Genomic DNA, 22633 nt, shown 5'->3' on the forward strand with positions numbered 1-22633 from the left:
TAGGATATTTTAAATTATATTAAAATCAAGGTTTTGAAAATAATAAGTTAATCAATTAAAAGTTAACTTAGTTAATTTTAAATGTGTTAACTTTAAAATAGTTTTTTCTTAACATTAATTTTTTGGCTAAAATATAATCCATCAATCTTAAAGTATTGCAAGCTTCTAATAATGTAGAAGAAAAATTAAAAAAAATAATAGAATTTCTTTTATCCCTCTGAACTCTGGAGTGTTCTTTTTTTGTATATGGGATCCTGAACAACAAAACAATCTGACAATTAAATAAATTTAACTTTTAATTGAAGTTAATATATGGGTATATTTAACTTTGAAGATAGGAATATCACCAAAGAATTTTTGTAAACTCTAATTTGTTTAGGAAACAACGTTTACAAATTTATATTATTTATATTCTAAAGATGAAATGAAAATATAAATTTCTCTTAATTTCTGAGCAAGCTCTCTACTTGTACGTTCTCTATTCATAGTTTACTCATTGTCTACATAGTTGTTTACACGTAGCGTAGACTGGTGTAACTTACACGTCAAATCCTTATTAGTCTTGCGCTATATATATTCAAAATGATTCATCATTGAGTTAACTGTGTAGTGTACTGTGGCTTATTACACAAGAATCAGCAATACACAGATAATTATCGATGATTTATTGAGAAATACTGCGTTTATAAAACTTATAACTTTGGTAAGACTATTACAAGAGAGTCTCATACATTGAGCCTGTACGTTCAACCCAAATCGAATCTTATACATACCTTATCGAGAAATTCTGCATCTTTTTGCTGAGAAAACGTAGTACAAATTTTGTGCCTTCTAAATTAGTATCTCTAAATTAGTTATTAAAACATACAAGTTACCCATCTTTAGAAGAAATGCAGTTCGTACATCTAAAAAGTTAGTTTTCAGACATTGGTCGCTCAACATACAATTCCTTTCGCAAGGAGATTTACGTGAACATTTTAGGAGAAAATACGGCTTCTTTATAAAATTTGTAAATGTAATCAAAATTCACATGTTAGACATTTTGGATTTCACTGTTCATTAAACTTCTTACAAAATGTACCTCATCTTATCAATGCTCGATGATACAATAAATAATGAGAATGATGTAGAAAAAACATTCTACATCGAGCGTAACTAGATCGAAAAGTATAATATATATATATATATATATATATATATATGTATGTATGTATCATTTTGATATGTGACCAGCAAATATGCATATTCGAGCATTATTCAAGATAATAAAGTACTATTCCATAGATTTCTATAGACACGATGCAAAATTAATGTCGACTTTTAAAACATATGGTGCTACGCATAGACGCATACATAAACAAATAATAAATCGCTCTTGCTTTTCTCTCAGAACAGAGGACCAATTCCTATGACAGGTTAGTTTAGTACACTAATTTACATAAATGCTATAATTCTGTATCTACATACAATTTCTGTAGCGTGTGTTGTCGAATATTCTTAATTTAAAGCCAAATCCATGCTCATACTTATCCTTCGCTCTCACCGTCGAGTTGATAGTGATAACGTCGAAGGGCAGCTAGACGTAGTCTTTCGGTTCCTAAAGCTTGTTCCAATTCTAAAATTCGCACCTGCGCTTCCATCTCTAATCTTTTAGCCTGGTGTAAGCTAAGGCTTGACATATCCATGTCTTCTGCATAATCGAAATAAAATGATAATATCAGTGATTCATGATGCGATACGAGATGAACCCAGAAAGCACAATGTCCAAAATCGGGTCATAAGACGTCTTTAAAACATCTTTAAGACATCTTTAAGATAAGTTTATAAAGTATTGTCTTAAAGATGTCTTAGGGACATCCTAACGACGTCTTATAACTCGATTTTGGACATTTGTGCTGTCTGGGAAAATATCTAAATAAATTTTGAACACATACCATTTTCCTCGACAAGATGATTGCAACTTTTAGCAGTGGCAACAACATTCGCCGTAGCTTGAGTCACTTCTCTTGATGCTTTGGAAAGTTCAGACAAATTGTTACTGTTTCTGTCAGCCTTAACTCTGCTAGCGACTACCAATTGCGCGGTGGACGCTGCAATTCCTTGAGAGGCAACGACTAACTGCTCGAATTTACCATTGCCCAATACAACTTTATCTGCTGCTTCTCTGTACGACAACAAATACGTATATGCATGTAACGATATTTAGAAAAATTATATTTATATCATTTTGTACTATTTTATTATATTTTACACTTACAATAGGAAGTTTGCACCCATAGCAATCGCTTTTGCCGCCGAAATAAGGCCCTCAGACCATTGATGATTGCGTTTATAAAATTCAGTAGCCGAAGCGGTTCCCTAAACATACAATTGATAAATACAACTTCTCTGATAACAAATCACTTTCGTGATATCTTATAACGCGATATCTTGAAGTAAACATGAAAATTTACCACACCTTTCCTTGTTCCACGATTTCTTTCTGCAATAAGCGAGACTTTTGTACTAGTTTCTTTATATATTTCATCAGCTCCGTACAAGAATCCAAAATTTGCTCGTTTACTTTCAATTTCAAGCCCGAGTCCGCTGCGCGTGATTTATCCAACATATCCTATGGAAAAAAAATCAGACAAGTCGTCGCAACTATTTCTTGACTTTCCCATCATGCATGATAACAAGCTTAAATTGAGCACCTGTATTCTCATAACTGCTTCCTCTATAGCTTTATCCATACTCAGCAACTCGTTTTCCACTAAAGAGCCAATAATCTCCACGTTATTCTGTGTAGTAGATAATGTACTTATAAGAGACGAAATCTTCTGCAATTGATTTTTGACATTCGCGATTTGTGTCACGGTCATTGTAGACTTCTCCTTTATATAACTCAGCATAATTAATCCTTGCGAACCTAATTGCTTGCATTCATCGGCAAATCCTACAAATATATAATAGTTTTATATATGAAAAGAGAGAATTAAATTTGCCACAACAATATTTTATGATTCAAACTCAAGTACATCCAAAGATAGACAACAGTTTTCCTCTAAGGCCCTTATTCTGAACTTTCTTTTATTAACAAAAGTAATAATGTGCTAACAAGTCAATCAGAAGTCACATTGATAGACATTTTTATAGATAAAAAAGAACTCAGAATAAAGATCTAAATATTCAAGGCATTATTAATAGCGTCTAATGATTATAGAAAAAGACTTACTATCGGCTAAACTAATATCCGTCGATGTATTTGAAGTAGATTTTGCATATATCAAATAGAGAGCCAGAAGATGTGCGCCGTGTATAGCGGCGCGGATCAGTCCTTTTCCCTTCGTTGTATCGGATATATAATTGTTATACGCCTCCTCCAAATCATTCAAAGATTTCTCCGTTGGCTCCAGAGAACCACTGAGATAATCAGGCGTACAAGTTAACGCGGATATCGCCGGACTATCGATCGCATTCATCGCATGATGCAAAATTGATTCCGCTTCTGATATAGCATTCACTGAAACAAATAACTTTCGCTCGCAATTCTCCGTACGAATAAAGAGTCTTAACGAGAGAACGATCGAATCACTTCGTTACTCACGTAACAAATCGAACAAGGCTGTGTTGGCGTCCGTTTTCACTTGATTGCACGATCGTTCAGCATCAGCTTCCAAATTCGCCATTCGCAGATCCAGCTCTTCTTTTTGCACCAGCAAGTCATGGAGGTCTCCTTCCAGAGCAGTTTTCTCAGACGTGATAAAATCTATCTTCGCTGCTAATGCCTATGATATGTGCATATTTTTTGCTCAGCATTCGCGTATCACCGTATATACGTTGAGAACCTTTACTCACTAAATTTTCCGTTTGGACACTGTCGAGCTTTTTCCTCACGTCGTCCAGATCTTGGCGCGCCTGCATTACTCTTTGAGCTTCTTGTTCCGCTGACGTTTGTCCTTGTAGTAGTTCTTGCAGTCGTTCTTCGGCTTTCAACGATCGACGTTCGGATTGCTCCCGTAATATCTTTATTCCTCCTAGTTCCTTGTCTAGCTCAGCTTTCTTTCGTGCAATAATGAATAACGTTGTAAATATAGGAGCGGAAAACATACAATAGATGATATTTTCAATATCAGCCAATATCAAATACCTTTCTGATTAAACCGATATGTTCTTCTCTCAATTTTGAATAGACATCCTTGAGTTTTTTGAACTTTTCCTCCAATACTTCACTTTTTCCTTAAAACAGTTTGTTGCACGCGTCAACGTGCAAAATAATTATTATTAATTGTACAGAATCGTAATTTTTAATAAGTGAAATTATAAGTAATTATTTTACTTATACCTTCAATTTCTTGTAACTTTTCTGACATATTGTTTTTCTCTTTCATTAGCTCTTGACAAGTTTGTTTTTCCACCACAATTTCATTGCTCTAAAATATTTATGTGATATAAAACACAAGTCGCAAGAAGATAGAACCAAAGATAGAAGATAGAACCAAATTATCAAGACTGATAATAAACATACTTTAGTAGAAAGAGTCGATTCCAGTTCTAGAACGCGTTTTCTAAGTTCTGCAACTATCTGTTGATGTTCCATCAGTAAGCGATGTAGTTCTTGTCTTTGGCGACCGTTCTCTTGATATAAATGATCGATAAGACTGTCCCTGAGAGTTGCATTTGTTTAAAGAACATCTAAATATATTAATTTCCTAAGAGTAATTATATAGTCTTGAATATTTTTAGATTTCCGCGATGTGAAGAAATGTTTGATCTAGCTTTCAGGTTGGTGGTACGCGTCTTTCGTGGATTTCACGAAGGATCCCACAGGACGCGGCACCACAATCTGAAAGCCAGATCAAGTAACGTATATAATTCTCTGTAAGAGATTCTAAAAAATTGGGAAAACATAGATAAAACGGATTGAGCTTAAAATACAATGACTAAAATACTGGCACACTTCTACTGTACTCTTAAATGTTATTTTCGATTTTGCTTTGCGCATTTCTCACATATTACAAATTCACTCACATTCTACAAATGAAATAGACTGTAGCTCAAAATGCATGACTGTCACTAGTCAAGTGTTATTGCGTGTCTGTTGTCCAGTTTATATCAAGACGAAAGAAAGCTAGATAAGATAAACGTGAATCCTATACCTTTCTGCAAGGGCGTCGGGCGATATTGCGCCATTCCGCGTAGAATCTATCTGATCGCCAGTCAATGATCCTGCGTCGGACGTATCAATAAGGCTTTCTATGACAGTTTCATTATCTAAAGATTCCTCAGGCGGAAGTACCACTATTGGTGTAACGTACGTTCTCAGTTCAGCTTGTATTAAAAAATTCGGTGGATTCTGCAAAATATATGCAGAAAATACAATAAAACAAAAAATTGTTGACGAATTCGCATCAATTGATTATCGATAACGGTTACCTCGGGTAACGAAGGTATTGTTATCAAATGTTTAAAATACTGCATGTGTTTAATAGTATTGTAGAAGCTCTTCAATTCATGAAATTGCTTAGAGAATCTATCACGGTGTCCGGTTAACGTGTCTGCCGGTAGCGCACCGTGAAGCTTGAATAAAATCTTTACGCAATAATCATAGAGTTGCGAAGCGTCCTGAATGCATGGAATTAGAGGTGCGAGTCGACACTGACCACAGGGTGTCATCGAATTGGACCGTGACAGGTCCAGAGAACCAAACACTGTAATTTCATATAAAGCTCAATAAAACGCATGCACATTGCGATGAAAGTTCGTATCTTAAGAGAGAAAATATTTATACTAGTGCAACTCAAAAATCTACACACAGAAAAATATCATTCTACTCCTTAAAAAACGACTATTCATTTTACATTTCTTCTTTATGACAGTGGTACATCTACTTGAGGAATCTTTAGATGATGAAATAATGATTATCTTCAGCAAAGAATATTTTCCTGATAATAGTTTTACGATTATCTACTATCACATCAAATTTAAGAAAAATGTATTATTATGCACTCAAAAGAAGAATTTATTCTCTTTACAAGAATATTATAAAATTTTATCGAAAAAAATTAATTTAACTCTACATAGTAAAAGCAAACAAAATTTTTACTTTAATATTCTTGATTGAATTGCTAAACTTATTGGAATTCAGATTGTATTTGGAAAAAATTTTATGCTTATGATAGATTTGTATATAAACTTATGAAATATTTGAAGCAAGTAATATTTATTTGATTGAATGCAGTATGCATTTTTCTGTATGCGTGTGCGCGTGTGATATGTCAATTTGTTTCTATTTTAACTCACCCGCATGTTGCAAATTCAAAATGTCATCCATGTAATCAAACATTTCAACAGACATTTGGAAACTAAAGAAAAAGAAGATAGGATAGAACAGTTCATGTGTAAGTGTGCATATTGAAAGAGAATCAAATAAAGGGTGAGAAAGATGCAACTTACTACACATTGATATCATTCTCTCCAATGGCTTCTAACTCTTCCGACGTGACTTGTAGATTTCCAGGTAAGCGCGGATTTCGTTTGTGGTAATCCAATTTGGTAATTAACAATCTTGTGTATAGCTGTATGAGACGACCGTAGCCCTCTCGAAGATGTTGCCAGAGTTTACCAATGTCCTCTAATTTTCCGCGATATCGTTGAGAGTCGATAATGACCTTAGGGTGTCCTTCGCGCAATACTTTATGCAGAACATGACAAAATTTCCACGCAACAATCTGATTCTCTTGTAATGGCTGCTTCAACATGTATGTCCAAAAAATAGAACCACTTTTCTCTCGATATGTGCCAATAATAGCACCTTTTTATTTATAAGGAATTTTTTTCTTAATATAATTGCTTAACTATTGCTTTTATATATGCATACATTAGAGAACAAGATACAGGTAAAAAAGGATACTTCGCACATGTTTCTCCTTTACAGGAGTTTCTGCAGCATTTACAGCTTTCCCGATACTGATACTCTATAAAAATTAGAAAAAGAACTTTTTAGATAAAAATCAGAAATTAATTAGGGCAATATAAAAGTTCTAACACAAATAAAATTTCTCCCACATCGCATGAAGAACTATCATTAACATTTTTATTAGTTTTTTATTGCACTGTATCATCTGTGTTAGAACTCTCTTACATTACCTTAATTTAATTTTTGATACTCTATAAATCATAAATATACATGTAAGAAACAAAAACATCAATTTTGATATTGTGTATTGAGCTTGAGATCATAATTCAATGGTTTTAAAATTAATGTGTATATATATATATATATATATATATATTGAGATATCATCCAAATACCCACAATTAATTCAGATATCATTATAAAATAATTATAAAACAAATAACACTATATCTTGTAACTCACCAGTTGATGGAGCTGCTTATCAGTCAGTGGTATTGTAGACGTCATAATGATAGCATAATAAATTTACCAGAAAAGACAGACCAGAAAACACATATACAAAGTAATATATACTAATTAATACACATGAAAGGATAATATTTGTCCATTTAAAGGTTGGTGCAAATCATTTTCAATGAATGCAAATTGCACTTTTACAGTTGCATATATTATCTGCAAAACTATATATATAACGATTGGAAATTATTATTATTATTAACATTCTTTGTTGATTGAGAAAATACGTTATTGTTTCTCATTACATACAAATATAGAATGACACGTTTCAAATGTCGTTTGACCTTAACGAGATTGACATACCTGAAATCTCTGGAAGTCTGTAAAACTGATGTTAGATCCAAACACTTGCTGCTTGCAAATTTGTCGTGAGAACAGCGAAGACATGTTCAATCGACAACGCACGAGAGATATCGCTTCGTGCATCGAACGGAACGGCCTACGAGCGTGACAACTGTGAATACATTATTCCACGAGTAACTGCGGTTTCATTGATGGGTGTTGATACTGAGATGATATATAAAGCGCATCTATAGGGATGTGGCAGTGCCCTTCGTCGATGTGTTTTCGAGATAATTGTTTATCTGGACGCAAATCTACGCTCTCCAGTTGCTTCAGCGAATTTTGTCACGTATTTAAAAACGATTGACAGCAAAGATGATAGATAATGGTACATCAACGACCGTGATAACAAATACTACACTGTACCGCACGGACGAACGCAACACCGGAAAACTATTCGCGAAATGCATATAGAGGTCTCGGGTGAACGGTAACGCTATGGTGTTGCCATCTAATGGTGCACGGCACCAACGTAGAAGCAGAGAGAAGCATAAGAGCGGCCACCAGCCTGATTTCAATGGCCAGAGCTAGATGCATTTTCGAGACGCCAGGTGCATTTTGTCGTTACCACCGCAAAAATGTGCCTAACAAACGTAGTAAAGACGCGCTTTGTTAGATGGCGTCTCGAATAGCTCTGGCCACTAAAATCAAGCTGGTGACCGCTCTCAGACTTCTTTCTGGTAGAAGTGAGCAATGTCCGGTCGATAGATCGATATATATATTCTACGAGATATAATTTATTAGTAGAAAGAATATGAACTTCTTCTATCGCCGAATACATAGGATCAGACAAATTATTTGAAAATAAAAAGATCATCTCACTTTGCCCCCTTTAAATTTTTATTAATTATAAAGTTTATAAAATAATTAATTAGAATGAAAGCGGCTTGTCGTCATCTAATGTCTTGATTGTTATTAAAGTCTCCGCCAACAAACCGTCATCTTTTCTACTAATAAATCAATAGCGGATAAAATAGACTTTATTTTTAGTTAGTACTGCTTATATAGAAAACTTTTGTTTGTATCATGATTAAAGTAAGCTAAATAAACTTGTTTTTATTTATATCTAATATATTTGATCTAATTTGACATTGAGTCTACTGAAGTCCTTTTTAATTTCTTTTTAGACGTTTCCAGAATATTTTTTTCTACTTAAAAAGTTAAAAAGTTAAAAAGTAAAATTTAAGCACACTTATATATTTCATTTGTAACTATTTTCTTTGCTTTTTACTTTATTTGTATAAATGCATATTGTATGTATTAGTTAAAAAAGACCAGAAATTATAAATCTACTGTATAGAGAGTATTATTTTCAAATTATTAATAACTATTTTGTGTATTTTATGACCAGACAAATCTATAATAAAAGAATGATTTTACAATTAAATATACATTATATTTATGATATAAAATAATTTTTATAAATATTATATGCACGCAATATGTACACACACATCATTATCACATTAATCATTACATATGATTAATATCATTATATCTTGATATATTGATACATTATGTGTAATGAATTAATGCTTTATATTATTTATTATTATAATTATTAATTTAAATAGTATAAAGATTAAACTATTATTATCAATAGTTTACACAACAGTTTAAATTAAACTATTACTGAACTATTATTTTTTATTAAACTGTTATTAATTGTGTGATAATTGCTTCTACATTACACACACACACACATACATTTGCTTAAATTTTAACTGCTATATTTCTCGATATATTCTACATTTTTATGAAAAAAATTGTAAAAGAAATTAATACATTATAATTCATCAAATTAATTTTCGTATCAGATGACTGTAGTTCATTATTCATTAGGATGACCAATAAACATATTTTAAAATATTACTATAATTGCTAAATAATTCCAGTTAATTACAGAAATAATTAAATATTAATGATACACACGATAAATACCAGAATCTTAAATCAAGTATTTGTCAATTTTAATAATAAACAGATAAAATAATACACAGCCATTTGAACAATCACTGAATATAAAATTACTTCTATTTTTTGCAAAATTTAACTTATTATATATCGTGCACGAACGTATCATAAATATATTAATATAACAAAATATATAATATTCATATATGTTTATATAAATCCAACATGAAATGTTTAGAATTCTATTATAGCACAGTACTTGTAATTATAGACTGTATGACACATTGACAGCTGAATGATTATTATGTAACATACATCGTAAAACTTTTGAAGAGTCATAATTATTATGTTTTATGTCTCACGAGGAACAAGTGCATTAAATTCAGGCTGAAGAAACTCTGTTATAATAGCTGACACCATCTCACTGAGTATATTCTTCAACTTGTTTAAATCCCTAAAATCAAATTATAATATTATTTAAGGTAACACGAAATCTCACAAAAATAAATAATACTGTTTATGTATGTATTGTTTATGTAATTATGTTTATGTGTATTATAAATAAATAGTATAAATAATATAATACTAAAATGTCTATGTGTATATATACCAGGATTGAAGAAGTTGCTTTTTAAGCTATCCTTATCATTACTCAAAAAAATAACCAATCATTACAATTTCCATTGCTTTTTTCACCAAAACTTGAGGATCTTTTTTTACTACGATTCGTTTGCGCTCTTCTCAAGTATATCTTATATTTGCTATCATACATGTACAAAATAACAATAAAAGTAACGATTATAGGAGAAAACCTTTAGTAGCCAACATTTGTTACAATCCCCTGTTTCCAGCACACTTGCATGGATTCCACCCAATATAAAAATGTACGGGTATCTATTTTAATTACTTATTAATTATTATTGATTATGTATTATTCTTTTAAATTTCCATATATTTTAATATCTGACATCCGCATAAGAGTGTAAACTTTGACGTTTTTCCCTACTCGTTATCGTTAGAGATCGTCTATAATGTGGTCGCAGTTACGAATTCAATAAAACTTTTCATTTTTCACGAATTTACATGAAGGAAATAAATAGATGATCACAGACTACTGCTACAACTTTAAAACGCAACAATTAGACGATTCATTACTCAAAATGTATAATTACGTTATCGTAATTTATGAGAATATCGTTATTTACGAGGAAAATGTAACATATGGAAAAGTAACTTATAAGAACTACGACGTTACGAGTAGCTTGTTAGTTCTCATTCCTGTATATATATCACATTAACGACAGAATTTAATACTTTAATATGATAGAGATCAATATCTTAGAATTAAGCAAGATAAGATAAATAAATATTTTTACGAGCACTGTCTGCGGATAACTTACTTTTCCTCGGGCGATGCGCATAATTCATTGTAATATTTTATTTTAGGTTCTGTCCCACTGGTTCTCAATGTAGTGACTAAACCATTTTTAAATGTAAATGTAATCATTTGGCTAGACTTTGATACAGGAAGAGCTGCTTTATTGTCAAGTTTTGTATTGTCATATCCGGTTGTTAAGTCTCGAATGCCAGTAATTAGATATTTTCCCTCCAATATTCCGGTTGGATACTGCAATTAAACAAATTACGTTGGAGGTTTTATGAAAAAACAAAGAAATACGATTTAATTGCATGATATATATTCACATATTGGAAAAATATTCATATATTAGAATTATTTGCTTTCTTAATTTTTAGATTTTTAGATCAGTTTTTCACTAATTATACACTTACACTGTATTTATAGCTGTTGTTTCTGTAAAAAACGGCGTAAGATGATATAATGACTGCACTACTGGTATAATTAAAACAGCAAGAAATAAAGAAGGCAAAAGGGTCAATGATGTAACAGCCATATCTAGGTATTTGTTGCAGATATCGTTTGATGATATTTTAGTATGCATTGTAAAACAAATTAAAAGTGTAAAAGTTTGCAAATTAATTTTTTAAAAGCCTTCGTTGGTCGTGTTGTTATTACACAATACGTTATTGTGATTAAAGCACAAACCAAGTTATTAGTCGAATGTAAAAGTGATAAATCAAATGAAGAACATATTCTAATACGAAACACTATTGTAATTTTATAAATATCACTTGCGACACTTTGTATTTACATTGTATTTATTATTTAATCGCGCGCGTGACAAGACAGCGACACAACTATCGCCTCAAATGGTATTAACACAAATGCAGCACTTGGACTTTACTACACTTGATACAGTGGTTAGTCACTTTATGCTATCTCATGCGTTACATACATAGATCTATTGACCTTGTGAGATATTGTGTGTGCATATATATATATATACACTCTGTTGGATACATATTGAAATATAATAACTACACAAGATTCATTGTGATTGTATTGGAGTATTTACCCAGGATGCAGTTAATATAATTTACTACAATCTGCTATCTTTGTATTATATATACTTAAATTAATTGTTGCTAAGAGATAAGTCTCTCCAACTAGATACAATCAAATATGATTTGATAGTAAGTCTTTCTAATTAGTCATAAATCAAATATGATTTTTACAGACAAAAGCATATAATCTAACAGAAGCTTAAACCATCTAATATAAACTTATAAAATGCTAGAATCCTAAACAAAAAAATTACATAAATTCTAAACATGAAATTTTACCCAGCGCATTTTCATTTGCTCATAACTTCCGAAGAAATGATCAAAACTGCATTCTGTTTCATATATATGCATGCATTCTTTATAGTATACATGATATGAACTACAGATAAATGCGTGCATAATGCATGAAATGAACCACGGAAACGGAATTCAATCTTTTTTTTTCTTAATCAGTGTAGAAAATCAGCGTAGAGGAATATGAATCTATTAATATTTTTGCGATTCAATGAAATTGAAAAAAATTGCGTTATGAAGAAACGAAACACATATTCTCAAAAACGATAACGTTTGAAAAGTTGGTTTGGATAAATTTTACCTATGTTTATAGGGTTCTAAGGTTGAGATACTGCAAGATATGTAATTATTTATGAATCTTGATTAACAAGCTCAATCTTACGTTTGTAAGTGCGATATTGCATTTCTTCTCGTGTAAACTTTTAGTCAAGTTAATGTAAAAATGTAAAACGCGATAATTAACAAATTAATATATTCTTTGTTATTTTAAATATTTAGACAATACTTTCTTAGAAAAAGATATTGTAAAAAGATGATAATAACACTTACTGTATTCGGTTTGCCATGATAATTTCTCAATCGCTCAAATATTGCCTTGATGGTGTTCGGTTCGTGACATATCCAATAGGAATTGTCACTAATGTGATGGCCGTATCTACATGTTTCATTAAATAATTAGTATTGATTGTATTAAGGTAAAAGTTACTTTCAGTTTCAGTTCACATACGTACTCTATATATATTTCCTGTAATTTATCAGACAAGGTCAAGCCTAACATCTCAAGATAGGCTGATAATTCAGCTACGCGTACACCGGCGCTGATACCGTCCTTATCTAATACTTTCGTGCCACACATGAAACCTATAGCTTCTTCATATGCGAAGAGTACATCCTTACCTTCCTTCATTAGCTCTACAGTTTTATTACCCATCCATTTAAAACCTGTTAAGGTTTCCTGTCAACATGAAAAAATGATATTTGTTAGATCATTTCCTACTCAAGTAACAGAAACTTCTGAAAGAAGTTTTATTTCTCCAGTCATTTTTTAAGTGACTTTAAGACATCTTTTAGAAGTTTCTTCTAGACATCTTCTGGACATTTATGTTATGTATCGAACATTATAATTCACTACAAAATCATGCCAAACACACAAACCTCAAAGTTAAAACCTTCCTTCTTAGCCATCGAAGCTAGAATCTTGCTAGAAACAGTTGATGCTAACATATATGCATTGCTCAAATCAGCTTGAGGATTTGATACTCGATGAGTGTGCATCATCCACCAACCCAGTAATGCGCCAAGTTCATTTCCCGAGAACACATGCCACTCTCCGCTACGAAAGTCGTTCAATATACTATCATTATTTAAGATAAATTTTACAATTATTGTGTTTACAAACCTCTTTGTCTTTGTCGCGCATGCAAGTCTATCGGCATCAGGATCATTAGCAAGTATAATAGACGAACCGCTATTATTCGCTAGTTTTATACTGAGATCAAGAGCACTTTTTCCTTCTTCTGGATTTGGGTATTTCACTGTGGGAAATTCTGGATCTGGCAATTTTTGTTCCTCGACTACCAAAAACGGCTGTAATTTCGAGCAAACAATAACTACGAGTAATTAATTGCTCTAGAAATGTTTCTAATGTTGATATATAAACATACTACCTTAAAGTTTGCAACATTAAATGCAGATTTCATGTAATCATATCCAACACCATGCATGGCAGTGTATGTAAATTTCAATGTGGTATTTCCATTAAGTTCAGGATACAGAATATTATCCTGCAGATCTTTGTAATAACATTCTGCAATATATGTCGTTGGATCCATATTAAGAGGACTTTCATAAATTTTACTTATATCCCATGAAGATTCAAGTGGCTCGAGATTATTTAGAATATAGCTTTGAATCTTTTTATCATGTGGCGAAATGATTTGTGCACCATTTTGCCAATAAACCTTATATCCATTGTCATCTTTCGGATTGTGAGAAGCAGTGACCATGATGCCTGCTGCACACTTATATTTCAATATAGTGTATGGTATAAATGGTGTAGGACAGACTTTACGAAATAAGTACACCTTGATGCCATTGGTTATGAAGATTGCAGTAGTTAATTCTGCAAACCTGAAATAAGAAAAAGGAATATTCACAATTAATCTTCATATTATAATGCAATTTTTGATAACTTATACCAATTTGTTTGCATCAACATATAAAATATAACATATAAAGCCACTTTATAACATAGCTTTTTGCTCAAGTTATTGCATTATGGATTATTTACCTCTTGCTATTGTAACGACCATCATATCCTACTACAACGCCTTGCTCAGTCACATCAGATATTGTATCCATCAAATATTTTGTTAATCCTTGACCAGTCTGCACAATAACTAAGTCATTCATTTGGCTGTAACCTGGTCCCATATAGCCTCTGAGACCAGCAGTCCCAAATTCGAGTCTCTTGAGAAACAACTTTGATAATATTTTAATATCTCCATTATTCAAATGTTTAGAAATTTCATCTTCTGCTTTTGGATCCTATGATGAATTTGTACAAATACTGTATAATTGAAATCCTTTTACTTATTAAATACATCTGTATCCAACTTGTTAATATAAATACCTTGTTCCATTGCAGCCATTCGGTGATCTTAGCATCTAGATTATCATCACCAGTATTCACTGAATATTTGGGAGCCATGATAACAAATTGTATATCAACTCTAATATGTAAATTAGACCGATATTTTCGTCAATATGAGTAAATTCACCAACAAAGATATTAACATAACTCTCTTCCCAGAAGTACTAATGTCTTGATTATCCTTGCACACAATCGAGGGCAGCTTTTTCGAGTCTTCTATAATACACAAACATGTGAGATATCAATTGTGATCACAAATTGCGAAACGACTGATAACTGTTCGACGCGAGATAACAGCGAAACAACATATCAAATATATGACTACATGAATCCTATTAACGAGTATAACTGATTCGTCGCGTAATTTTTTTCAAATTCAACGATGAATCTGAATTTTGAGAGACGCGTCGTATCATTTAGTCGTCTTACAATTTTAACGATATACGTACAGGTTACGAGCTGTCACGAATTCCGTTCATAGCCTTTCCTGATATGTAATTTATAAATATTTTCCGCCGTTATCGCACGAGACTTATCGTCTTAACCCGAAAAACAAAAGTATCGTGGAAACCATTTGAATTTACCTCCAGCTACATCAAGTCATTAAAGAGTTTATCGTCCATCTATAGAAACGTTCGGATTCATCAGCAATACCGATACAATACTGCGCTACGATCTAAATACTCACCGACTGAATGCACGCGTGATTCTCGCGCACGAGCGCGAGATTATTAAATTTGCACAATTGCGACGAGAACCTTGATTCTTATATCTCACTATGCGGTGAAGCGTGGATTTTTTTTCAAGTCACGGCTCGCCTTTTGAATACCAATAAGACTGATTCACGATACAGGCTTTTTTTTAAATGAATTATAGCTTGAAAACACAAGGGCGTGAGAAGAGAACGTAGTTTCAAGATTTTCCTCAACGATTTAAGTAAATACGACACGCACACTTAGTATTGTAATGTAACGTAACATTCCTATAAATGTCTCAGACTTATATTAATAGTCATTACTTGAAATTTGTCTCACGTATGTGGGATACTCAGAAATGAATTTAGATTTGAGTTTTTCCACTTAAATCACGCAACACATGCGACATTACATTTGCAATCGCGATTTAGCTAAAAAATAAGACAACTAGCTCTAAATTTAAATCTATCTCACCTGAGGTAGATAGACAAAAACAAGCAGTTAATACGCAGCTCTGAAGCACGTGAAGTATGTATTTTTGTATATTAAGTAGACTATTTTATACATCTGGCGATTATAATTTTGAAAATGGATTCTTCGATCGATTTGACATAAATAATTATAGAAAAGAAATGGTTATAACAATTACTTGTACGTAAGATGGTCGTTTGAAAGAGCTTTGTTTTGAATTAAGCGCGTTTCCTTTCAGCGAATCGATAGAGCGAACGATAAGCGATAATCGTGGGGGCCTGTGGCATACTTCGGCGCGCTCGGTCATATGATCTTCGTGAAAAAGGGCGAGCTCCCGTGAGTTCCCGTTTCGATTTTGACGGATCTGCCTGTTGTACAGACTTGCTCGAAAAAAATCTCGCCTCGAGATGAAGGGCTGCATGTTCAACATCGACGGTGGCTACCTGGAGGGTCTGTGTCGCGGTTTTAAGTGTGGCATACTCCAGCAGAGCGATTATCTAAACCTGGTTCAATGCGAGACACTCGAAGGTATTTAGATCCAATTCGTTCTGTCGCTTTTGGGAATTTCATTCCTATATCGGTTTGCATTTGTGTTTCTTCAACGAGAAAGAACCTCTCCTTGTTACGAATAATTCATTGCTCAAAGAGATTTAAAATATTTTACAAAGATCCATTTTCCTTGTTCTCTTCGCGATATCACATGACTATATCAAGCACGATATATTAGCGTCTTTCATTATTCTCTTCTCTAGATTGGATTAATCGATCGATTAATTATTTGTACAGATCTGAAGCTGCATTTGGCTGGTACAGACTATGGTAGTTTCTTGGCGAATGAGCCATCTCCACTTTCTGTCAGTGTGATCAACGACAAGTTGAGGGAGAAATTAGTCGTGGAGTTCCAGCACATGCGTAATCATTCAGTCGAGCCACTGTCACAATTTCTGGATTTCATCACTTACAGCTATATGATTGACAATATCATTCTGTTGATCACTGGTACTTTGCATCAAAGACCTATTTCAGAGTTGATCCCGAAATGCCACCCACTTGGTAGTTTTGAGCAAATGGAAGCGATTCATGTTGCTGCCACACCTGCTGAGCTATATAATGCCGTATTGGTAGACACACCTTTAGGTACAGTCTTAATTTGAATTATATTTCTCACTTGTGTCTTATTTCTTACCAATAAATAAGAGCTAACTACAAAGTTAAATATAATTATGTTATTGTTATTAGTTAGTTATATATTACTTATAATATACTAACAATCCAGAAAGATTAAATGCAAATATAATTAAAATTTCATATAAATATATCCATGTTAGTTAATGTCAGTATATTGTAAATAAGTTTTTTACTTGCTCTCTTATTTATTATTTTTTAAAATTAACCCCATATATATAAATCACTTTTTTAATTTTGAATCACTTATAATATGTTTTATCTTCTTTCCTCTTCCTTCTCCTCCTTTTCTCTTTCATATGATAACATTAACAATGTTATCATTGTATTTCTAAGCAAGCAATATTTTTATATTCTTTATATTTTTATATTCTTTCTTTACAGCACCATTTTTCGTGGATTGCATTTCTGAGCAAGATTTGGATGAAATGAATATCGAGATAATAAGAAATACACTCTACAAGGCTTATTTGGAAGCATTTTATAAATTCTGCAAAGAACTTGGCGGTACAACTGCAGACACCATGTGCGAGATACTTGCTGTAAGAGAATTTATCCGGTTAAAATAATAAGAGTTTATTTTCCTTGAGATATGTAACACGTCTTAGATGTTTTGATAGTTTGAAGCGGATAGAAGAGCGATCATTATAACCATTAATTCGTTCGGAACTGAATTGGGTAAAGACGACCGCGCGAAACTGTATCCACGTTGCGGACGTTTGAATCCAGATGGATTAGCGGCTTTAGCAAGGGCCGACGATTACGAGCAAGTCAAGGCTGTAGCAGAATATTACGCGGTAAGATCTTAAATATTAAAGTTTTTGATTGAATAATTGTTAATTACAAAATTACATATTGTCTTCTGCAAACTCTTTAAGTACTGATTTGTATAATTTTTTCATTATTCAATATTTAAACAGGAGTACAGCGCCTTATTTGAGGGAGCAGGCAATAATCCTGGTGATAAAACCTTGGAAGACAAGTTCTTCGAACATGAGGTAAGTTAATTTTTCGTGAGAATTTTAAGACAACGTTTAATTAACGTGCAAGCATTAATAAGTATGGTATTTTTTTTATTACATGTTTTTAACAATTTTCATATTTTGATTTACAGGTTCGTTTAAACGTTCATGCGTTTCTTCAACAATTTCACTTTGGGGTATTCTACAGCTATCTTAAATTGAAGGAGCAAGAGTGCCGTAATATTGTATGGATCGCGGAATGCGTAGCTCAGAAGCATCGTACTAAAATAGACAATTATATCCCTATATTTTAAATTATATGATCGAGTCGGCAATGTCAGTCATCTATATTTACTTTCGTAACAACAACGTTTACGATGAACCAGTTGATTAATCATGATCTATTATCTATTTCATCAAGTCGGTTATGCCTTCGATTCCATAACGCAAATAGCGCACCATTGTATAATGTTTCGATCGAATTGATTTGCTAATTGTTTTAGAAAATAATATTCGCGTGAAGTTTTATTTTTAAACAATGGAATATGGTACGTAAATATATGGTTAAGCACACACAGATGTTGAGAATTATTTAGAATTGTTATTGTCGCATATTCCAAGATTTTAAAACTTCCTCGCCGCGGTTATGTTGAACCGATATTTACTGTCAATATTGAAAATTTACAATTAATGTTGCGTATACTATAGATTTTCAGTGAACGGGAAATGAACATCAGAATGCAGCAATGATTGGTGAAATTTAAATATAAAGACTCAAAATTCTTACAGAATACTTTGAAGGGGAAAGATATGTCCATAAAATTGTGTATTCGAACGAGTAGATTTGTAAAGTGCTCCAAAAAGTTTTTCTTTTGTTCTAATAATCAACGAATCAGCCGCAAAATTAACGTAACATATGTCCTACTTTTTATATGCATTAATTATCATAATTCATGAATTATAATAACACATTTAATTTAATTATAATTAATTGCAATTTTAAATATATGTGATTTTAAAATTGTTAATTAGGATCGCGACGAGGAAGTTTAAAATGGTACAGTAGAATTTGTGTACATAGTGTATTTTATTGTAATCGTCAATGTAAGTCATTGTCACGTGTTATTTCATGTTGTAATTATCAATTCGAGAATTGTAATATAAAGTAATAAAAATATACAGCATTCCATATGATTAACAATGCAATTAATAATTGTCTAACTTTACATACAACAATATATATTATTGTAATCCTTCTTCTTTTTTGGCATTAAGCTAAAGCCAGAAAAACGTCTTATCAATAAAAAATTTGTCTTATCAGGATTACGCTTCGCGTATAATTCTAACAACAAGATTATCCTTTCACATACTTATCTAGATACATCTTTGCCCGCGTGTGGAATAACTTATTGTTACCTTAGTTTTACATTTTGAATCTACTGACGATTCTATTATAAACCTTTATAACATTTGTATCTATCTTGTAAATCTGTATGTCTTACATATTTAAATTTACTTTTCCTCACGAAGATGAAGAGGGAACTTTTTGTCACGCTGCTAAATATATATAATATTCTATTCATTTAGCAGAGCTGCTCCTGGCATAAAATTTTGTAAGATATATCTTCTAGATTTTTTTATTATATATTACCATAGATAGTTCGTCATATATTTATCATAGTGTTTACACCTATGGTGTATTATATAAGTATAAATAGTTTCTCACTTCAGTTCTATTTTTTATATATAAAAAAAAAGAAAACAAAGCACAACACTTACACTTATCTCCTACAATTACGTTCATTGTCGCACTGCATTCTATCTCCATCCGTCTCCCGATTTCTCTTAGAATGTACTTCCTCGTTTATTGAATTAGCGGCGTTAATCGCTTGCGTGGGTGGTGGTGGTGGTGGTGGAACATTGTTTACGTGCTTTATGTTTACAGTGGGCGATGGCGGCGTGGGTACCGGCATCGTATTTTTAATGCTATTCGCCAAGTTTGGTGGTTGATACGTCGCCAAACTCTTCAAACCAATCACTTCTGGGTTCTCTTTCCAAAAACGGTCGTTAATGATATCGTCTACCAAAGGGACCACAGCGGGTTTCAATCTTCCCGTACCATCGGGCACTAGTTTCCGAATAAGTGTTGTACCCTTTCGGAACAGCGGTGGCTCATTGTTATAGTTTATGCCAAACTCCTGAAACAGCAACTCGTTCTTGTGCGACGAAAGAGTGCCTCTTAGTTTTTCTTCTGCCTGCAATAAATAGTCTTCTTATTTAGTATTAATACTGAAAGAAAAGGAAGAGACAACAGAAAATTTTAAATTTTATATATATTTAAACGCTAAATCATTGTGATTAGTTATGATTAGAACCAAGTTTAAACGGGACTATTCAACAATTACACCACACAAATATTTTCTGTATCCCCTTCCTGTCACACTTTATTACAAAATTTGAGCCCTTTTCTAATATTATATAAAATACAGAATTATTTTCCCTCTCATATATAATAAGAGAAAATAACTATAAAAATAATCATATTGTAAGTAATAATTATTAAATTATGTTACTATCTTTTTCTAAAATACGAATAATTTTTCATATCAAATTACTTCATTTTATAATTTTAATTAAAGTAAAAGTGTTTTTGTTGTGTTTTTGTAATTATTTTTATAGAATATTTTTTAAGTGTAAAAATTTAGATATAGAATTGTATAATGTTGCATATTTTTTAGTCTTTCTTTTCCTAAATTAAGATTAATATATCATAATAATTAAAAGTAATATCCAAAATTGGCTGTAAATTGCAGAGTTATAATACAGAAAAGTAGAAATTAATAAACAGATTTTCAAACAAGAAAATCTCAATAACCATTTCTATAGATGATTTATATGGTATGACAAAGAGGATATATGATTATCGAGCTCTGTAATGAAATGTATCACTATTTAAATTTATACCTGACTTGGAGTTAGTTTTCCTTTTAATATGAGATTCCAGAAACAAGTATTGTACAAGTTGTTGACATGTACATCAGCTTGTCGCCAAGCCAGATAGTCTCTTAAATTTTTATCTGTTGGATACAATACAACACGAGCATCAAATGAAGGTGGATAATACAATTCTTTACCTCTTAAGAAGCGTGGCCAATGATATACATAAGCCGAAGTGAATAGAGAATTTACATTTGACATTAGTTTTGATGCTGAAACAGATAAAAAGACATTAGATATGAAAATTATACATTCATAGGTATAAAATTAAACAGTAACTAAACACAAAATCACAATATCACTTTGATGTTTTTATGTATTTTTGGTAGGAAAATGTTATAAATCAAGCTATTCAATTTTTGGAAAGCAAAATTGCTTTCAATCCAATAAATAAAGTAACAGTTGACAGATTTCATACACAACAATCATGAATAGAAAATCGATTTGAAAAATCGTTAACATTATGCTTATAATTAGATAGGGCCGAGTGAAAAAACTTTTCTTCGTGAATTAAGCGAATTTCATATGGTAACTATAAACAAGTACCTCTGCGTTTGTAGAGCTCCGTGTCTTTCCGGAAAACGAACGAGTACTCGTCACTCTGACCGAAGCCTAATATGATCTCCTTAAAATCTTCCATAACGGTGATCGCGGCGCGATTCATTAGCTCCAAAGCGGCTACATCGTTCGGCTTGACGAATTGATGTGTCTCGCAAAACTTGGAGAAATTCCTGCCGTCTATTCTAACCACAATCCAGCAGTTCGGCAAACAATGGTCGTCCCGCTCAAACTCCTTCACATACTCGAACTTACTTTTCGCCATGGTCGTAAGGCTTATGTATCGGCGCGAAACCACTTGTTTGCCCCGACTGATCATCCGCAGGAAGACGCTGCCCTTCATTCGTGCACGTTGTCAGAGTTGCATTGTCGCAGCAATGTCGCCGAAGCTGCGGCGCGCGGGGAGACCGTTGAACGCTATGTGGAAATCGTCGGCGACGAGCGACGTCGTTCAACTGGAAATCGTAATTCGTGACTCGCAGTTCGCCGTATTCCGCGACTCAGTGCAACGGAAACGACATGTGAAAATTACACTGCGAATAAACAGTCAACTTTCGGCCGTACGCAAAATTTGAAATCCCGGCTGTTGTGTATTGCGAATCGCCGCGCGGCGCCACGCCGGCTCCGAATGAATTCGAAATCTACTACGGCGATGCTGCTACCTACCGTTGCGAGCGACAATGAAATAAGACTAATATTAAGCCCTATGCACAATAATATTAAG

At 32.6% G+C, this 22633-nt stretch overlaps 4 protein-coding genes across 8 annotated transcripts; 1 reads left to right on the top strand and 3 right to left on the bottom strand.

Annotated features, from left to right (window-relative positions):
• Positions 1 to 351: 351 nt before the first annotated feature.
• Positions 352 to 8172, bottom strand: LOC116844299 (huntingtin-interacting protein 1). 2 transcript variants are annotated; one of them, XM_032815676.1, is made up of 18 exons: positions 7718 to 8171; positions 7361 to 7578; positions 6893 to 6956; positions 6436 to 6793; positions 6283 to 6344; positions 5416 to 5690; positions 5139 to 5335; positions 4508 to 4646; positions 4325 to 4412; positions 4130 to 4218; positions 3838 to 4041; positions 3587 to 3767; positions 3215 to 3502; positions 2694 to 2935; positions 2459 to 2611; positions 2258 to 2358; positions 1935 to 2164; positions 352 to 1690 (listed from the first exon to the last, which is right to left on the bottom strand). In XM_032815676.1, the coding sequence occupies exons 2-18, from the start codon at positions 7403 to 7405 to the stop codon at positions 1527 to 1529; spliced, it is 2880 nt and encodes a 959-aa protein (XP_032671567.1). In that variant the 5' UTR covers positions 7406 to 7578; positions 7718 to 8171; the 3' UTR covers positions 352 to 1526. The 2 variants fall into 2 exon arrangements, with proteins under 2 accessions (XP_032671567.1, XP_032671566.1); XM_032815675.1 differs by having other exon boundaries at positions 1527 to 1690; positions 7361 to 7570; positions 7718 to 8172.
• Positions 8173 to 9371: 1199 nt separating this feature from the next.
• On the bottom strand, positions 9372 to 15891 carry LOC116844300 (phosphoglucomutase-2). 4 transcript variants are annotated; one of them, XM_032815680.1, is made up of 11 exons: positions 15730 to 15887; positions 15626 to 15664; positions 15021 to 15257; positions 14679 to 14935; positions 14056 to 14518; positions 13788 to 13975; positions 13544 to 13721; positions 13120 to 13343; positions 12938 to 13043; positions 11071 to 11297; positions 9372 to 10124 (listed from the first exon to the last, which is right to left on the bottom strand). In XM_032815680.1, exons 3-11 carry the CDS (start codon positions 15096 to 15098, stop codon positions 10022 to 10024), a joined length of 1824 nt encoding a protein of 607 aa, XP_032671571.1. In that variant the 5' UTR covers positions 15099 to 15257; positions 15626 to 15664; positions 15730 to 15887; the 3' UTR covers positions 9372 to 10021. The 4 variants fall into 4 exon arrangements, with proteins under 4 accessions (XP_032671571.1, XP_032671572.1, XP_032671569.1 ...); XM_032815681.1 differs by lacking the exon at positions 15626 to 15664 and having other exon boundaries at positions 15730 to 15891; XM_032815678.1 differs by having other exon boundaries at positions 15626 to 15794.
• Positions 15892 to 16487: 596 nt separating this feature from the next.
• Positions 16488 to 19548, top strand: LOC116844303 (V-type proton ATPase subunit d). The gene is made up of 6 exons (XM_032815686.1): positions 16488 to 16735; positions 16994 to 17344; positions 17777 to 17934; positions 18013 to 18189; positions 18313 to 18390; positions 18507 to 19548. The coding sequence occupies exons 1-6, from the start codon at positions 16615 to 16617 to the stop codon at positions 18666 to 18668; spliced, it is 1047 nt and encodes a 348-aa protein (XP_032671577.1). The 5' UTR covers positions 16488 to 16614; the 3' UTR covers positions 18669 to 19548.
• On the bottom strand, positions 18445 to 22548 carry LOC116844302 (probable tRNA(His) guanylyltransferase). The gene is made up of 3 exons (XM_032815685.1): positions 21898 to 22548; positions 21319 to 21563; positions 18445 to 20609 (listed from the first exon to the last, which is right to left on the bottom strand). Exons 1-3 carry the CDS (start codon positions 22250 to 22252, stop codon positions 20136 to 20138), a joined length of 1074 nt encoding a protein of 357 aa, XP_032671576.1. The 5' UTR covers positions 22253 to 22548; the 3' UTR covers positions 18445 to 20135.
• Between the last annotated feature and the right edge of the window lie 85 nt (positions 22549 to 22633).

Source organism: Odontomachus brunneus, unplaced genomic scaffold (genome assembly GCF_010583005.1).
Source record: "Odontomachus brunneus isolate Ranch 3 - 2012 unplaced genomic scaffold, Obru_v1 Obru_scaffold_040, whole genome shotgun sequence".
Taxonomy (NCBI): domain Eukaryota; kingdom Metazoa; phylum Arthropoda; class Insecta; order Hymenoptera; family Formicidae; genus Odontomachus; species Odontomachus brunneus.

What these genes read in the sequence shown, in the direction of transcription:
- LOC116844299 (XM_032815676.1), bottom strand. Translation starts at nt 7,405, where the DNA reads ATGACGTCTACAATACCACTGACTGATAAGCAGCTCCATCAACTG. An exon ending in ATAAGCAGCTCCATCAACTG is followed by an intron (nt 6,957 to 7,360) that starts GTGAGTTACAAG and finishes TAATTTTTATAG; the next exon opens with AGTATCAGTATCGGGAAAGC. An exon ending in ATATCGGTTTAATCAGAAAG is followed by an intron (nt 4,042 to 4,129) that starts GTATTTGATATT and finishes ATTGCACGAAAG; the next exon opens with AAAGCTGAGCTAGACAAGGA.
- LOC116844300 (XM_032815681.1), bottom strand. Translation starts at nt 15,098, where the DNA reads ATGGCTCCCAAATATTCAGTGAATACTGGTGATGATAATCTAGATGCT. An exon ending in TGCGCGACAAAGACAAAGAG is followed by an intron (nt 13,722 to 13,787) that starts GTTTGTAAACAC and finishes CGACTTTCGTAG; the next exon opens with CGGAGAGTGGCATGTGTTCT. An exon ending in AGGAAGGTTTTAACTTTGAG is followed by an intron (nt 13,344 to 13,543) that starts GTTTGTGTGTTT and finishes TCATGTTGACAG; the next exon opens with GAAACCTTAACAGGTTTTAA.
- LOC116844303 (XM_032815686.1), top strand. Translation starts at nt 16,615, where the DNA reads ATGAAGGGCTGCATGTTCAACATCGACGGTGGCTACCTGGAGGGTCTG. An exon ending in ATTGGTAGACACACCTTTAG is followed by an intron (nt 17,345 to 17,776) that starts GTACAGTCTTAA and finishes CTTTCTTTACAG; the next exon opens with CACCATTTTTCGTGGATTGC. An exon ending in CCATGTGCGAGATACTTGCT is followed by an intron (nt 17,935 to 18,012) that starts GTAAGAGAATTT and finishes ATGTTTTGATAG; the next exon opens with TTTGAAGCGGATAGAAGAGC.
- LOC116844302 (XM_032815685.1), bottom strand. Translation starts at nt 22,252, where the DNA reads ATGAAGGGCAGCGTCTTCCTGCGGATGATCAGTCGGGGCAAACAAGTG. An exon ending in GGAGCTCTACAAACGCAGAG is followed by an intron (nt 21,564 to 21,897) that starts GTACTTGTTTAT and finishes TATCTGTTTCAG; the next exon opens with CATCAAAACTAATGTCAAAT. An exon ending in GAAAACTAACTCCAAGTCAG is followed by an intron (nt 20,610 to 21,318) that starts GTATAAATTTAA and finishes TATTTATTGCAG; the next exon opens with GCAGAAGAAAAACTAAGAGG.